Source organism: Cuculus canorus, chromosome 1 (assembly GCF_017976375.1).
Source record: "Cuculus canorus isolate bCucCan1 chromosome 1, bCucCan1.pri, whole genome shotgun sequence".
NCBI lineage: Eukaryota > Metazoa > Chordata > Aves > Cuculiformes > Cuculidae > Cuculus > Cuculus canorus.
The window spans coordinates 142,823,164-142,841,758 of NC_071401.1; the positions used below are offsets into that span (position 1 = coordinate 142,823,164).

An 18,595-nucleotide genomic window follows, 5' to 3' on the forward strand; every position below is an offset into this window, starting at 1 on the left:
AACACCATGTGCTCCTGGTAGAGCTGGCAGAGCTTGCGTTGCCCGGGGGAGAGCCCCGGCAGCTGGCTGCACACCGGCTGAGCGCCGATGATGTACATCTCAGGTCTCTGGATGGGGTTCATGGCCAAAGACCTACGATGAGAAAAACATCCAAGGGATGTCTGGAGGGAGAGAGGCCCCCTCTGCGAAACGCCCAGCACCTTTCCCCGCCAGCCCAACCCAGCTCCGCTCCCAAAGCCCGGGCGCGTTTCTCCTGTCAGCTGCCTCCTCCCTCTACGGCTCTGCCAGATGTGAGGCTTTTCCAGGGCTCTAAGCGGGAGAAACATAGCTCGTTTGTAACCCGAGTTTAAACACAGAGGACACCCGGGATGGGGAGGGGGGCTGAAAGCTCAGCACTTTCCCTGCAAAAAGAAGAAAGCGAGCTGCTTTCTTACAGCCCGCCAGCAAGTGATGCCTGCCTTCCAGTCCAGCAATTTTCCGCTCTCCAGGGGCAGGGGACTCCACGGCTGCTCCCAGGGCTTTTGGCAGAGGGTAGGAAACCTTACCCATCCCCTCCTTACGCCTTCCCCACAGATGGGATTTCAGTGAGCCCGTACAGAAGGAGCCCAGAAATACCTAGAGGAGAGGGGCTGCATCCTACATTCCCCAAAAGTGGGATGAGGATTGGGCAGACCTGAGAAGGAATGAGCCCGTACAGGAGCCCAGAGGTGTCTAGAGGAGAGGGGCTGCATCCTACATCCCAAAAAAATGGGGGAGTGGGGGAGGAGGGGACACATGCGACCTGAGAAGGAGCGAACCCGTTCAAAAGGAGCCCAGAAATGCCTGGCGGAGAGGGGCTGCATCCTACATCCCCAAAAAGCGGGATGAGGAGGGGAGGGTGGACAGACCTGAGAAGGAGTGAGCCCATCCAGAAGAAGCCCAGAAATGCCTAAAGGAGATGGGCTGCTTCCTACACCCCCAAAACTGGGAGGAGTAGGGGGGAACCTGAGAAGGATCGAGCCTGTACAGAAGGAGCCCAGAAGTGCCTAGAGGAGAGGGGCTCCATCCTACATCCCAAAATACTCGGGGGATGGGGATGGGAATGGGACACACACGACCTGAGAAGGCGCGAACCCATTCAAAAGGAGCCCCGAAATGCCTGGAGGAGAGGGGCTGCATCCTACATCCCCAAAAACTGGGAGGAGGAACCCGGGAAGGAGTGAGCCCACACAGAAGGAGCCCCAAAATGCCTGGAGGAGAGGGGCTGCATCCTACATCCCAAAGCGTGGGAGGGGGAACCTGAGAAGGATCGAGCCTGTACAGAAAGAACCTAGAGGAGAGGAGCTGTGTCCTACATCCCAAAACTTGAGCGGGGGAACCCGGGAAGGATCAAGCCCGTACAGAAGGAGCCCAGAAGTGTGTAGAGGAGAGGGGTTGCATCCTACACCCCCCAAAACCGTGAGGGAGAACCTGAGAAGGCTCAAGCCCGTACAGAAGGAGCCCAGAAATGCCTAGAGGAGAGGGGCTGCATCCTAAATCCCAAAAATCCGGGGGAGACACGGGGGGACACGACCTGAGAAGGATCAAGCCCATGCAGACGGAGCCTAGGGGAGAGGGGCTACATCCTACATCCCCAAACCTGGGAGGGGGAACCTGAGAAGGCTCAAGCCCGTACAGGAGGAGCCCAGAGGTGCGTAGAAGAGAGGGGCTGCATCCTACATCCCCCGAAAACTGGGAAGGGGAACCTGGGAATGATCAAGCCCGTACAGAAAGAACCTAGAGGAGAGGGGCTGCATTCTTACATCCCCCCAAACCGGGAGGGCGAACCTGGGAAGGCTCAAGCCCGTACAGAAGGAGCCCAGAGGAGAGGCGCTGCATCCTCCATCCCCAGCCCGGGCGGGGGATCCCGTGGCGCCGCGGCAGCCTCCCGCGGGGGTGGCAGCCCCGTCCCCCCGCTGTCCCCGGACAAAGGGCTCCCCACTCACCACCAGGAGCTGGCGTCGGCCACGGGCGAAGCGCAGCTGCAGAGGAGCGCGGCGGCGAGCGCCAGCCTCGGCCCGGCCATGGTGGGCTGCGGGCGGCGCTGGGGCAGCCCCCGCGGAGCCGGCCGCCGGGACGGGGCGCCCTGCGGAGAAAGAAGACGAGGAGGAGGAGGAGGAGAAGCCCCTTTGGAGCGCAGCCTGCGGCGCGGCGGGGGCGCGGCGAGCTCAGCCCCCTCCGCCCCGGGACCCTCCCCCGCAGCCTCCGCCCGCCCCCGGCACCGGGGGGACGGCTTCGAGCTTAGGGACCCGCGGCCGCCGGGCTGCTCGGGCTCGGCAGCCTCCGGTGTCCCGGTTGGTGCAGCAGAGTCATAGAATGGGTTGGGTTGAAAGGGACCGTAAAGTTCATCCAGTTCCAATCCCCCTGCCATGGGCAGGGACACCTCCCACTGGATCAGGCTGCTCAAACCTCCATCCAACCTGGCCTTAAACACCTCCAGGGATGGGGCAGCCACAGCTTCCCTGGGCAACCTGTGCCAGTGCCTCACCACCCTCATAGCGAAGAATTTCCTCTTTATCTCAACCCTAAATCTGCCCCGTCTCCAGTTTATACCCATTCCCCCTAGTCCTGTCACTACAAGTCTTTGTGAACAGTCCCTCCCCAGCTTTCCCGCAGCCCCTTCAGGTACTGGAAGGGCGCTATAAGATCTCCTGGGAGTCTTTTCTTCTCCAGGCTGAACAACCCCAACTCTCTCAGCCTATCCTCGTACAGGAGGTGCTCCAGCACTCTGTTCATCTTTGTAGCCCTCCTCTGGACCCATTCCAACAGCTTCCTCTCCTTCTTATGTTGAGGATTCCAGAACTGGACACAATACTCCAGATGAGGTCTCTCAAGAGAGGAATAAAGGGATGGAATCACCTCCCTCAACCTGCTGGCCACACTTCTTTTATGCAGCCCAGGATACAGTTGGCCTTCTGGGCTGCGAGCGCACATTGCTGGCTCAAGTCAAGCTTCTCATCGACCAGGACCCGCAGGTGTGTGTGAAGCCAGCATCAAAGCTGTCCCCGCTGCCTTTGTAATGTGGGCCCAGCTCAGCTATGAGCTCCCCCGCTCCAAAACCACCTCAGAGGAGCCCCATGGCCCCAGCCCTGGCGGGGATTCTGCGCGCAGACAGGGCTGGCACCAGAGCCTGATGGCTATATGGGCAGGGGAGGTGGACAGGAGAAGAGCTTCAAAGGCTCCTTTTGTCCAAACACCCCCATCCCATCCCATCCCATCCCATCCCATCCCATCCCATCCCATCCCATCCCATCCCTGCTCGACCCACTGGGAACCTCAAAGATGACGGCAATCTGGCAGCTCCTTGCCCCGTTCTCCCCAGACACCAGCAGAAAGCAAATGTGGGCATCCCAGACCCATGCAAGTACCGGTCACAAACGCTCCTTACACCCTGGCCACAAGTGCTCCATGCACCCTGGTCACAAACACTGCTTCTACCCTGCTCGCAAACTCTCCTTGCATGCTGGTTACAAACACTCCTTGCACGCTGGTTACAAACACTCTTTGCACGCTGGTCACAAATGCTCCTTGCATGCTGGTTACCAAATGCTCCTCGCACCCTGCTCCTCTCACCCTGCCTCCCTCAAGTCACAGCGGAACGGCCACCCCATCACACCATCGCCACCACTGCTGTTGCCTCCATCTCTACACAGTCTCCCAACATCCTGTCCTGCGCCACATGCTCCCCACCACCTCTCTGCCGCAGACAAATGTCGCCCCTGCTCCTGTCCCACACAGCCTCCTCCCCACGCCTGGCATCCCCCCAACCCTGCCCCTGGGGCAGTGGCTCCCCAAACGCAAGGCTGAACGTGTGGGTCCCCTCCAGTGGCTCCCAGGTCATGGCCCCCAACCACACATGGTCCAAGATCCACAAGTACCTGGCCTTTTCACTCTACCTCCCGAGCAGCGCCCGAGACATGAATCACCACACTCGGCAGCTCAGACCGCTGAAGTATATTTTTTATCGGATTCCTTGCGCCCGCCACGGTGGACTTGCTGTGTTTGTTTGCAGCACGCTTTGCTTCCTCCCCCATCCAGATGTGTTGTACCTGCAGCTGGTGGCCCATCTCACCTGGCAGGCAGATGTGGGACTTCGAGTGCCAGAATTAGCCGCGGGACAAAAAAGCCTTGTGTGACCCAGAACCTCGGTGCGGGGGGGAGTTTAACTGCTTGGGCACAGCAGGATCCACGTCTGAAGAAAACAGGGTGACTTTATTCACATCTTCTATATCCTCCCTTTCCCTCCTCCCACAGTGCTAAACGTGATGGAGGGATGGCGAGGTGTATGTGTATGTAGCCACGCATACATGTTTTGGGTCTGTTTCTATAGGGAATAGACAGAATGGAAAGTTTATCTCCGGGAGTCTGGGGAGGAAGGAAGTTGTATATGGATGAATGGCTTTTCCATGACAAACAATGAGTCTGCACAGACATAGTGTGATGTCACCTAAAGAATTTCCAAGCCAGCGTCAGATACAGAAAACCTTTTCGCTGGCAGAGATGAGAGCGTCCCACCTTTCTACCTCACTACAGCCAAAAGGAAGAACTAGAGCAGGGGGGGGAAAAAAGCCCTTGCTTGCTTTCTCTCTCTCTCTCTCACTCACACACACACACACAAGGCATGCGCCACATAAACAGATGACATGATGGGAAAGGTGTATCTCCAAGCCTCGCCCTCACCAAGTTTCCTCACGGATTCTGAGAAAGGAGTAAACCATGGCAAGCCATGCCAGTGCCTCTCCCAGCCAGGAATGTGAGACGGCACCAGCCAACGAGGCACTTCCATAAACATGGGTGATGTCAATGTTCGCATTCGTCTGAGCCTCTCTGGGTGCATGTGCGCAGGCGCAGCACTCCACAGGGCAACAAGGATGTACCACCACACAGTGCCAGGCTGGTGGTCCACCTCCAGCGCTGTAGCATCGTGGAAATGAAAACCTTTCCAGCTGGTAAAACCTGGGAGATGCTTACCCAAAACTTGGTCCAGAAACATATGGCATAAATTAAATATCTCATTTTAGGTATTAATATTTGAAGGCAGCTGATTATTAACAACAGCAAAGGATTGTGAATACTGCTGTTACCAACCTGGCCACCAACAAGCACAAGCAAGGCAATGATCTTATTTTGAAATCAGAGACACAAGAATTGCCATATGGGATAAGATCACTTCTCCAGCCAACCTAATATCCTGTCAAAGGCAGCAACTGAAGGAGATGCTTCAGTAGGAAAGGTCTGAAACTCTGCATTCTACTGAAACTCTGCTGCTGGCAAAAGTGACTGTCATTGAGTTAAGACGTGAATTACGAAAGTGAGTCCTTTTTAAGGTGCTGGATATAATTTCTTCACTGGCTGTGTTTATGACTTCAGATAAAGTGCTAATAGCAGGTGAGGCGTTGTTGGAGGGATTTAGCCTTAGCCACAGCTTCCAAACCAAAAGCTGCAAAGCACTTGGCCAGTGGTCCAAAGAATACTGTCTAACCTTCTTCCTTGTGCCTATTTCTACTTGCCACCAAAAAGGAGGCTAGGAATGAGCAGAACTTTGGGATGACTCCATACAAGTGACATGAAGGGGCCACTACACTAACGGATATAAGGGAAGTCCCAGAGAAAGCTGGTGTCACCCATTCTACCATTCCCAGACTAACTCCTAGATCAAATCCAGGAGAGCCTAACCTCACCACAGACAGATCATCCCTCCTGGCCATCATCCCTATCTGCTTCTTACCACCCAAGTAACTCCCACTTTCATTCCAAACCATCCCTTCTCTGCAGCAGCCCACTCACACCAACTCACACGGCTCCTGCTGCAGGAAGGAACTGTAGAAAGACTCCAAAACTGAGGGTTTCACTTGCTTCTGCTGGTAAAGGCCCCATCCTACCCCTACGAGTGGGCCTGTCTCACTCGAACAGTGGTCGTGAACCCATGTTGTGCTCTGAGTGCTGATTCTTTCACTCAGACCACTAGGATCACCTGGGCTAAATAGGGAGATGTTGCCTGAAACCCAACATGAATCTTAACCTTCAGATGAAAGGTCTAATGCTCCTTTCTTAGACGGAAAAGCAGAGGCAGCAAGCCTGTGTCTTCATAAAGCCTTGGAATTCTGCTGCATTCAACAGTCAGCTGCCCTAGGCAACTGTCTTCTGTGTTGCCTGGCTGCCTAAAATTAGTACCTGTGTTTGCTTTGTTCAATTTTCAGAGGTGACAACTGTGCATGAAGCACAAATTTACACATCGAGTTTTCAAAGTCACAGCAGAGCAGCTGGAGAGCTATCACCGCTTTCCCAATACCGTCCCTACCGTGTTTGCTGGAGGGAAGCTGCAAGACGCCAAGAAAGAAAGGGCGGTCATGTCCATGAGATCATTTGCAAAGATTTGGCAGACCGTGAAAATAGTTGGAACCCTGGCTGGAAGACAGCCCTGATAAATTAGAAAAGGAGTTACTCATGCAAACTCCTTGCCCTACCCTTAATGTTTTCAAAAAAACTGGGATGTCCTCAAGTGTGACACAGATCTTTATCGAGTGCTGTAAGGAGTGCTGAAAGGAAATGTAAGTCTCTTTCCACATCATTTCAAGGATCCTCTTTTCTGCACCTTATTCCTGGACTGGGGAGAACTGGAAAACATTCTTGATCAAGAGAGTCTTTCAAGTTCCTGTTTATTCTTGCAACTTGACTGTGGTTTGATGCTTGTTTTTAATGCCTCACAATGTCCAGTGCATTCAGAAACACTTATTGTTCTCTCTGGCATAAGACACTTACTCAAGATGAGAAAAAGATTCACTGAAATAGAGTCTCCTCTACTTAAGAAGCTAGTAGAGATGCATTACCCATGAAGGACGCTTTACACACGCTGCTTGAAAGGGAATCCCTGCCCTCTGGTTCTGTGCCATGGACCTGCTGGCCAACAGCACTAAGAGATGTACCAGAATGTACTACTTACTATACATCTGCTTCTGGCAGCCAGACTTGGTTTTAACCACAGTTCTTACTAAGACCTTAGGAATCTCATTAAAGACACATACCTGCACATTCAGCCAAACTAGTGTTAAAGGGAGTGTAGATAGGTAAAAAAAAAAAAAAAGGAGTCCCTTGAAGCTAAATTACAGCCATCACACAGAAACCTAAATCATCCTTCATCCCACCCCCCACTCATTCAGTGCTGTGCTGCTCCCCAGCTGCCGACCTATCCCTCCCTCAGCACCGCACCACCATGTTGCTATACTGGTACCAACCTTCCCTGATATGAATGTGTTATTTTATTTGCACTGTGATTATTACTTAAACAGCAACTGGGGTTTCCTTCATAGGTCTGGATCCAACCGGGGTGTTACAGAAGGTGTAATAAAACCTTCTCAAGGTATGCTGGCACATTAGCCCTTTGTGTCTGCTTCTTTTGATACTCTCTTGATACTGCCTTGCCTCAATGAATTGTTATACACTGTCTGTCTCCACTGGAAGGGCAGATTATTCTTGCCTATGTCTTGCTTGTTTCTTTTGGTACTTACACACTTAGTTTTATCTCCTGATGTGCTCATGTGCTACCTTTTTCTGCATCTCATCACCTGTCACCCCTGCTGACAGATCCAGATTTCCTTTCACCACTACCTTGCTCTTTCATTTTTCCATGACTCCCCTGGCCAATGACATCCAGTCTCACTGTCACCAGGACATGTAGTGCAGCAAATGCCAAGATATACCTGCCAGTCTCAGCAGACCCAGTGACAGCTGTCCCTGAAGTGCCTCACCAAGGAGAGCAAGAATGGAGGAAGACTGCAAGTAAAGCTGAAGTATTAGACAACAAAAGAGGCTAGGTACTAAGTATTTTCACCATCTAAAACCAGAATAGGCAAATAGGATAGTGATTCTATTAATAAAACAGCTTCTCTTTAGCAAAAGATAAGGAATATATGTAAATCCTTATGCCATAATCCTTATGTCATTTATGCCACAATACACTCACCTGGAGCAAGACCATCTCACCCGCTACAAAAAGAAAGGAGCAAACTCCAAGGATAAAGCTGGAAATTGCACTCTTTCTTCTCAAAGTGATTCAATAGTAGTTGTACTCTTACAGCAGATTAAATCCCAGTGTCAAGCCAAGCTGGTCCACCAAAACCAGAAAAAAAGTGCAAGAGACTGAGCAGCAACCTGTGGAGCACCTGCAGAAGCTGTGTGGGCTGAAACAAAATTGATATCATTTTTTCAAAATCAAGAAGGAAACAATATAGAACTATCCCTCCAGGCACATGGATGCCTGGAAACCTTCCATATTTCTGATATCCCCAGGGACAGATCCAGGCCATCCTGTTTCCTTTTGCACAGGAACTTTATTTGCCTGTTGGCAACCTCAGATGACAGCCAGAGACCCAACCCTGGACATGCCTGGCACAAATTTTGCACTTCTTTTTCACACAACTACTAGAATACTAGGGTTTCTGTAGCGGCAGCAAATCATCCTTAATCAGAAATTGAAATCTTCTTAGCATCCTTTACTTATGTGGGCAAACCCTGTAGAAATCAGACCAGCCTCACCATGTGCAGTCATAATCTAACAAATTATTAAATGTATATATTTGAAAGAAATCATCAAGCATTATCCTCTGATGACCATTCAGTGGCTTATTTAACATGCTTGTGGTATCACAGCTTACTTGCCAAACAGGCACCCCACGTCCTTAATCTTAACTAACAATTTCTCCTTCAGAATTGTTCCCCAGACCCCCTCAAAGGAGTCACAGAGGTCAGGTTGAAACAGAATCCCAGGCAGGGTTAGGAAGCCCACACTGCTGTTCCACAACATCACAGTTTTCTAAGAATGAAAGACTCCAACCCTTCAGTCCATCTAGCTAACACCTTCCCCAAGTGTTAAGCTTACACAGAGGATTAACCATCCTAGAAGGGAATAAAACATGAAGAAAGTGAGAAGAAGAAAGCACATCCTTCCTTTATTTGTTTTGCAGGGAAGCTGGTTTGTTACCTGTCACAGCTGACCTCGGCACGGATCCCTCAAGCAGTGTCAGGAGGGCAGCCCTCGTCCTGCTCGAGAGCTGATGCTGGCTGCAGGATTTGCACGAGAACTCTGGACTCAGATTATGATGGTTTCGAGCACACACGTCATCCCTCCTTGAAGATTAGGAAAGACAACAGGACAAAGTTCTCTGACAGTATGAGTGAAGAGGCAGCGAAAGGTGATCCAAGTCAAAGCAACTTCTCTCCAGAGATTTCAGAACAGGTCAGGGGATGGAAACAGCTGGATGATATTAAGTGTTTTCTTCCTTACTTTGATCTTGCAAAGCACAGAGCACCCCTCATCCTTGCAAAAGGAGTGTCTAGCTCAACCTGTCCTACTGGAGTTATCCCAAACCAGGAAGACTGATGTCTCTGCCTCTCACAGGCCTGGATCTCATTCTTGCTCCGAGTACATATTTCTTTTAGCTTGTTTCATACTCAGTAATAATTACCACAACAGGCAAAGACAGTGAAATATTTGAAATGCAGTTGAGATGCTGTTTCTTAGCTCTCCAGGAGCGAATGACCAAAGGAAACACATAGATGCATGGTTGCTGCTCTGTTTTGGACATTCAACACCCCAGCATAGACCAACAGGGACTAGAGTCAGACTGACCTGGATCAATAGCTTCCTGTCAGTTAAATTATTCCCAGCAAAGTTCAATATAGACATTTCCAAAGGAAAGAGTAAACCATGGAATAAATCCAAATTGAACTTTGTTTCTCTCTTTCCCGTTAGAGTCCTCAAAGATGTTCTTATAAAGTCCAGACTAATAAAAATAATATTAATGATCAGCTCCTCCTCCACTCTAGAACTGCAAAGCAAACACATACACACTATACATTAGACCCCATAACTTTAACAGCCACTTTTTTTTCCCTTACCTTACAGAAAGGGAAAGACGAGTGCAGGAAGTGCTAAGTGACAGGTTCAAAACAGTAAATCTGTGGTGCAGATCTACTTTGATTCATCAAAGCATTAACCCACGTGCTTGAAAGTAAGTACACGCCTACTTATTTTTGCTGAATTGGGATAAAAATTAAAATCTGCTTGCTTTTTCCATTCTTTCAGCCACCAAATACTTCTGGCATCAATTAAATGTTGTTCCTGCTTAAATGCAGTGCAATCAAAGCACAAGTAGTAAGCAAAACATTTGAGGAGTAATGCCCCAGTGTATCAACTGTATTATCTACATAGTTATCACAATTATCAAACCAAAGAAAAAGCATTTCCCCAAGTATGCTTATTACATTTTAGTATTAAAAATATATATGGAAAAGGCTGAAACATTATAAATAAGGCCCTATCTGGATCAGAAGATTACACTAATTTAACCAGTTTCAGAACTTACTTTCTATACTGTCACACTTGAGCGTACAATTTTCTGTCAAGTCTGGGTGCAACAGATTTAAGCTAAACTTGTTCAAGCCATCTTGACAACAGACTGCGTATACATTTGTACCAAAACCAGGATCATTTTAGATCTCACCTTTATTCTAGTACCAATCACATATGTGCAAATCTAACTGCAGAAAATTAAATATCCTATTTAAGATCTTGTTTGTAAAATGCTATTATAACATTATTCCCTTCTTTATTCCCTGCTTAAGTAAAGACTTTCCAGATACAATTTTTCAGCAAAATGTGCATTCATGCAAACCTAATCTGGAAGAGTTATATCAGTATATCAGTGCTGTGTAAGTTAGTTAGCTTTTAAGACAAAGGCAAAGCCTTAAAAATTAAGATCTGTATTGACTAAACTAGGCTGTTGAGTAAAATCACTGCACTTTTTTTTTTCCTTTTAAGAAGATAAGGTCTAATATTAGGAACAAGGGGTTGTGCCTCTTTTCAGTGACACATCATATCATCCCATATATGAACTCAGTAAGCATCTCGAAGGCCATAGTTTATTTGGAGTCCCCACTCTGTCTGGCATCTTACCATAGAAAAAGCTGTGATTCTTTCTCTAATTTTGAGTCTAAATTTATTCATGATCAGCTCATGCCCATTTGTTCATGTGCCAGCTTGTCCCTTCAAGGTTCGAATGCTAAAACCGAGGCTGGAGCCTGACAACATGGTTCTGCTGGCAGCATTACCAGGGTAATAAAGACCTCTCTCCCACCTCAGGGCCTCATCCCAGCCCTGTGCTGCAGGACACTGCTCTTTGATCTGGATGAGGAGATGGAGTGGTCCTTCAGTAAGTATGCAGATGACACCAAATCAGGCAGGAGTGTCAATCTGCTCAAGGATAGGAAGGCTCTGCAGAGGGACCTGGACAGGCTGGATCCAATGGGCTGAAACCAACCATATGAGATTCAACAAGGCCACGCGCTGGGTTCTGCGTTTCTGTCACAACCTCGTGCAATGCTACAGGCTTGGGGACGTGTGGCTGGAAAGCTGTCCAGCAGAAAAGGACTTGGGGTGTTGGTCAACAGCCATCTGAACATGAGCCAGTAGTGTGCCTAGGTGGCCAAGAAGGCCAACAGCATCCTGGCATGTATCAGAAACAGTATAGCCAGCAGGAGTAGGGAAGTGATCATCTCCTTGTACTCAGCATTGGTGAGGCTGCACCTCAACTACTGTGTGCAGTTTTGGGCCCCTCAGTACCAGGAAAACATAGAGGTGCTGGAGCGTGTCCAGAGAAGGACAATGAAACTGGTGAAGAGTCTGGAAAACAAGACTTATGAGGAGCGGCTGAGGGACTGGGATTGTTCAGCCTGGAGAAGAGAAGGCTGAGGGGAGACCTGAAAGGAGGTTATAGCAAGGTGGGTGTTGGTGTCTTCTCCCAAGCAACAAGTGATAGGACAAGGGGAAATCGCCTCAAGTTGCACCAGGTTTAGGTTGGATATGAGAAAAAATTTCTTTACTGAAAAAGTAATAAAGCATTGGAACAAGCTGCCCAGGGAAGTGGTGGAGTCTCCTTCCCTGAAGGTGTTCAAAAAACATGTACGTGAGACACTTCACGATATAGTTTAGTAGGCATGTTGGTGCTGGGCTGACAGTTGGACTGGATGATCTTAGAGGTCTCTTCCAACCTTAATGATTCTATGCTTCTTTCAAGGTGCAGCCCTTTGACAATAGAAGCAGTTAAAAAGACAAAATAAGGAATTAAAAAGATTCAAAATTAAACTTACAAAAAGAAAAGACCAGGTTTTACTTATTTAACAGCCTGGACTGGTTCACGTGGGAATTAGAAGCGTGCCAGAGTGGGGCAGGAACACATGAGTGGAAGGGGCTGAGCCACAGCACTACCATCTTCACCTGAGTTAAATTCATATGGACACGCACCAGCATTTCAAGAAGTTTTATTCCTAGGAGTTTTTCTGATTGTTGATCCACTCCCTTACCAATTTTACAGCCTTCAACTGCCACAGGCTGAACGCAAAACTGTACAGACAGCGAACATGAGCTCCTTGTACAGGAACTTCTTAAACCCATAAGGCTGCCCAAACCCCTGGGTTAGCAGTACAAGGCCTGAAGTGCACAAACATGGCAGCAAAAAAAGAGAATAATTTAAATCTAAGTCTTAAAAATGAGTAACAAAACATTCATTTGAAAGATACCTCTGTGTAAAATTAGCTGCTTTGAAACAGATGATGTTTCCAGTGTGGCAACTACTATTTGCTGCTTTGTAAATCATTCCCTGAGCAGAAAGCAAAAAGAAGTGGAAAAGTAACTAAAATTGCTAGCACACTTAAATTTATTCATTTTCAATGACTCTGAATTTGACTTAGTTTTCAAAGCATATTATACAGGTATTTAAACTTCCAAACTATCCAAAAGCTTTCCAAAAAAGCTATGCTTTTTTTCCTGCTTCTCTCCTCAACATGAACTGTAATGTGACATTTTTGCTGGTGGTACAGAAACTGGAATAGCATCCCTCTTCTCTTCCCACAGCTCTGCTTGCCCAGCAAGGCTGACAAAAGTCAAAACTTGCTTTACATCAACACTACCAGTGCGAGTTGTCACCAGACCAGCTTTCCACCCATCGTGAGGTTTTCTGAGCACATCCTGCACTCCACCAGTGTGGGCTTTATCCTACAAAGAGCTCAGCCCACACCTAGGCTTCAAAACAAGGAATCGGATTTCAGAGGTGCCTGTGGAAAACTATGCTAATTCCTTTCCTGCTTTGGACATGAAAAAAAGTGTTGCAAGCACCAGAAGCAAAACTCAAAGGGGTTAAATTATCTGGGAAATGTAGATGCTTATCTAACACCTCATCTACTCAGAAAGTAGTGTACAAGCCCATGAATGATGGACACCAGAGAATTTGGCCCTAAGCTGTTCTCAGGGTCTAGTTGTTAGTATGGACATTTTGCAGCCCTTCAAATACCGATTTAAAAGACGCTGTTCCTGCAGCAGGTGCCACTGGCCCGGGCAAGGGTAACCTATTCAGATCTTCGTGATCTTGCAAACTGCAGAAAGGCACTTGGAGAATTTGACTTCTAATGCCAACCAGTTTTTCAATCCAGTTTGCTATCAAGAGCTGAGGAAGGGCAGGCCTGCTTCTTTTGACGCAATGTGGGTTGATGTCATCTTTGAATGATCATACGCCCACAGTGTCAGATGGTGTGAGATTGCCACCAGGTCTCAAAGCCACACTGAAAGAAGGAAACAAGTAACAACTGAGTGATTGTCATTCCAGGTGAAAATTCAGGTGTGTACAAGGTTTGACACAAAAAAAAAAAAAAAAAAAAAAAAAAAAAGAGACTAACCCTATAGCTCGGGAACCAAGAGTGGGAGGGGAGAGACAAAGAGATGGTTATATAACATGTTCTAACCTGACACAGTAAGGCAAGGCTCAGCTCGGTCACTTCACTCGCTATGAGTGGATATGTGTTTAAATATAGACATTTTCTTACCCTTGGTCAGAAAATATTGGTGTGCAAGAGTGAACAGCAAGTTAACAGTGCTTTGTCTGTGGGGCAGTTTTTAGCTAATAACATCACTGTGCTTGAGGATCCACCCTATTTGCCAGACCTGGTTCCCTGCAATTTCTGCCTCTTCCCAAAGATCAAGTCAGTGCTCAAAGGAACCCATTTTTTGTCAGTAGAAATTGTGAAAGCAAAGCAATGGAGATCCTCAAGAGCCTTCCAAAAATGGTCTGTGGAATCATACGCAGCTGTGTTTCAGCTCCAAAGGGAGCTATCGTGAAGGTGATCATTGTTGATTTTCTGAATTTGTTAAATAAAAAGTTACAGGCGCAGTCTTGGGGTTTTTTTTTGTGTTGGACCTCGTATATGATCATGAACTGATTTATCAGAGGGAATAGCATTTTCCTCAGAAGCAAATGGAGCTTGGAAGATGGAGGCTAAAATCCTTTCCTGTGGCCAAAATTTACCCTGGGCACAGGGTGGGCATCGAGTCAGGTCCCCTGCAGTGACAACCTGCCTCCCCTCCCCAGTCACTGAGGCTGTATCACACCTTTATGCTAATGGCACTCTCTGGCCATATAATGCATGGCACTTAAATTGCACTGCATTGGCATTTCCAGCGGGGAGCACGTACAAAGCCACCGATCTGGCACGAACAGTCCTTGCTGCGGTGACTTCGTCTGGAGCTCTGCTGAGCAAGGCAAGGTGAGGATCTGACCCTGTGTCTGGTGACTACAGCAAGGGGTCAGGTCGGGACCTTGTCTTCCCAGCACTGCTGCTGATTTGCTTACCCATCTCATTTTAGTTATAACTAACTGTGACTCTGAAATTCAGTTTCTTCATCTGCTAAGGGGAGTTTAATTTATTTCAGGACCAGTAGTGTGATCTTGCCTGTGGATACTGTGATACGTTACAGACTCTTCTGCATTTAAACAGTGAAAACATGTAACTACAGTTATTATTAAATCCATGTTCAGAGTAATACTTCAGGCAGAACTTGCCAAACACAGACAACAGTCTATAGAAGACAGTTTTTTTTCAAAGAAAGAAATGTGTTTATTCTTTCTTTCAAGGTAAAGGGAAAATATGTACCCAGTGGGTTAAGTTCTTCAACTGACATTCAAATAGAGAAAACTAAAATGATTTATTTTATGCTACCATCCAAAAGGACATTTACACTACTGGAGATTTTTCCCCATTATCTTGAACATATTTATTCTTTCTGGCAATATGTTATTGAATATGTTGACTAGACAGGACTAGGGAATTTCTGTAGGTGGAACAGCTGTACATCTGGAATGCAATCTTGGCTTTTTTTTTTTTTTTGACAAATACAACATTCTTGCAGTGAAAAATGTGTTTATCCTGCAAAAAGTAGTGTATTTATAGAGAAGGTAAGGATTGCCTGTCTTGCAGGTGAGAGAAACATGCAGTGTTATATAGAAGGGTTATGTGCGGGGTGTCTTGCATGCTTGCTTGCCGATGTAGACAACAGAAAGCTGGTATATAGGGATCTATGCACCCATCCCTGTGGTGGGCAAAGTGTAGGAGGAGGGAAGGTATTGCCTGACTCTCTATATTGCAGGGAAAGCAAGAAATCCTATTAAGGATTTATGCTGTTCCAGCAAAATAACTTCCTCATTTGAGGCAGAAGCCAGCTTTTTCATTGTCTTTATTTCACTTGTGCTGACAGCATGCAGTTCTTCGGTCAAGCCCCGTGCCAGTTTTGTACTGAGAGTTTCATCACTGGGAAGGAGGCGCCCAAGATTCCTAGCTCCTATTCCTGCTCTTGGCCACAACTGCAGTTGCCTTTGAAGTGTATTTCCAATACTTTGAGTGAATAGCCCTCATATTGCTGAACATTCACAGGGTGAAAGCAGTTATTTATTGCATGAGTGAGTTTGAAAATATAGTGATGTGCACGTTCAAAAATACACTCTAGAGAAGGCATGTATGGGAGACATCTGAGAAGACATTTCAGTGTGGTGTGTAATAATTATTACGTTTTCATTTATACAGTGTCTCCTTGATGCACAAAGGAATATAACAAAATGTAACTAAAACCACATATCCATACAAATAAAGGGAGAGAGAATGTTTCATACAAAGGTTAAACAAAAAAATCTGTTTAATGTCACTTTGGGGATTAGAGGAACCAGAGTAAAACAAACATCCAGAACAAACTTTGAGGGGTTGCTTCAGGAAAAGCACATGTGAGATTGTGTGCCACCACATCTGCATATTCACTATGTCTTGCTGGGACAGCTCAGAGAAAACAAGAAGCTGGAACTTTCAGTGTGGGAATTAGATGGAAGAATGAGAACCATTCTAAACAAAACATAGCAAAGTTTGCCAGCTGACTTGCTAAAATGCCAGTGCTCTCTAGGATCCCTTGAAACGGAGTGGAGGACTAGCTTTGCTGTTCAGGCAGTGGGTAGGGAGCCAGGAGATCCGGGCTGTATTCCTGGCTCAGCAACAAACCCAGCATGTGACGCTGGAAAGTCATTCAGCCCTACGTTTCCAAACACTGGTTTCATGCCTATACTTCTGGGCACCTACTGTGAGACAGCGTGAGCCCAAACACTCAGCATTTCAAATCAAGCTAAGCCACAGGTACTAACCTCTCCTCCATGTAGAAGATGCATTTTGGGCCTCAATTTCACTACAGATGCAATGGGGTTAAAACCTGCAAAGTAACTCAAAACATTAGGAAGCTGCAGGTATTACATGATTACATAGACTTCCCATTTTGCCAAAAGAAAGGTGTTACGTATATACGTTACCTATTGCTTTCCACCTCCTGGCAACCATTGCCATTCTATAAATATTTTCACAGGTTTCAATGCATCTGAAGATTTTTGTTTATGTTTCCTGCTTCAGGGCATGAAGGAAGAATCTTCTTACGAAGGGATTCACTGTTCCAAAAGGAACGTAAAGAATACAAACCGGGATTGCTGGCAAAAAGTGTGGAACAACAACACCAACAAGATTAGGAAAATACTAGGTCTCAGGGGTGAAATAGTGGAAAGAAAGTGGCTTTTCCACATAATTTAGTCAGTATGTATGCTGGGGGAAAAAAAAAAAAAAAAGGAGTAAAAGCAGTATTTCTAGCTTACATTTTCCTGTGCACATACATTTTTAAAAAAAATTTGGAACCATCTGGATTAAAGAAAGTTGTGTTCTCATGGTACATGACAGGGTCTGGTCACACAGAAGATTAATTTACATTAGACCACAGCCAAGGAATTATTGTGGGTTTTTTTTTTTCTGAAAAGTGTAGAAACAAGTTGAAAGAACTAGCATAAGGCACTGATCTTGTTTTATCCTTCTGTATTTCTACCTCTGACATGGTGAACTCTGTATTTTCTTCCCACTCCATTTGTGTCTGCCCTTAATTTTACCCCCACATTTTCAGAGAGTATTTTCAAGATTTTTGTCATACACAAATAGATAATATGTGGTGGTGAATTTAGTAGTTTGGATGAGGCTTGAAAGCATCTGCATATACCCAAGAATGGAAGCAAGAACAAAGCAGTTTCTGAAAGGCATTTCCTTTTGCCACCACTTCTCTATGCATTCACTGGAGCTGCAGCAGAAAACTTCTGAAAAATTAGGAGAATTTAGCACTCACAGTTTCTGCATTGTTACTTTTAGGAACAAGATGTTAAAGGAGGCTTCCTTTGATCAGAACCAATGCAAATTCCCCATTAAGTATAAAACTGTATTATGAATCTTTATCCTACCTTCCCTATAAGACTGTATTTTGTAACTCTCACCTGCAGTTTGTGCCGGGCTCTAACTGTGACTGTGATTTTCACAGCATGTTTCCAAAACAGTACTGCCCTATTTTTTTTCCTCTAAGAATTTAATTCAGAGCCAATGCTTGTAGGGCAGGTGACATAACTTTGTCCAATTCTAGTGAGCTGCCAATTTTAGAATGCTATTTACTACCTGAAAATGTGCTGGTGGCCACAGTCCAGAGGGAGGAGTTAATAGTTAGAAGCCATGCTGCAGTAATCCATGGGTAAGAAAATCCTGTGTTTTAAGAACCACACAGCTACATCTGCACCCTCTCCAGGTCGAGCTTACCTTTTCACGAGGTTACTTCTAACTCTCCCTATTGCAAGCATGTATGAATTACCCGTGCCTGGACCTCACTCCTGGGGCCCCATGCAAGGCTTGACTGGAGAGGGACAAGCCCAGATACTGATGCCTTGTCCCTCAGACAGAGAGGACAGCAAAAAACTTCCCTGGGAGCCAAATAACCCTTCCCTGGAAGCTGGCCAGTATTGTTACATCTGCCCCGACTGCATGGAAACCTTTGGCAGAGGGGAGGATGCACCCACTCTTCTCCAGCCTCAGCTGAAGGCCAGAACATCTCCGTCCCACACTGAACACGCTGGGTGTCAGTGGTGATACACACACAAAGCCTCCAGCCATCTCTGCTGGGTTTTAGACGAAAGGGCTGTTACAGAGGAAGATTTCTCAAACCTGCTGCTGGAACAGGTACCACATAGCATGTCGGACACACATGTTTCTGCTGTGACTGCAAGGGCTGCTCCCTTTAGATCAAGTTGTAGAGGTCTCAGAGTTCAATCCTGAGGAATGGCTTATGAAAGCAAATACTACCTGAAAGGTCTCTTTGTTTTTGTGCCACTGTTTTTAATAATAACGATTATATCAGATATTT

At 46.7% G+C, this 18,595-nt stretch overlaps 1 protein-coding gene across 1 annotated transcript in view; it reads right to left on the reverse strand.

Annotated features, from left to right (window-relative positions):
* WNT5B (Wnt family member 5B) overlaps positions 1-18,595 on the reverse strand; it is a 78,987-nt gene that overhangs the window by 16,619 nt on the left and 43,773 nt on the right. Inside the window, exons 2-3 of the mRNA XM_054071733.1 lie at positions 1,965-2,104; positions 1-132 (exon numbers count right to left, since the gene is read on the reverse strand). The exon at positions 1-132 is cut by the window's left edge and continues 116 nt beyond it. Of these exons, the coding sequence (XP_053927708.1) occupies positions 1-132; positions 1,965-2,104 (272 nt within the window). The remainder of the gene's footprint in view (positions 133-1,964; positions 2,105-18,595) is intronic.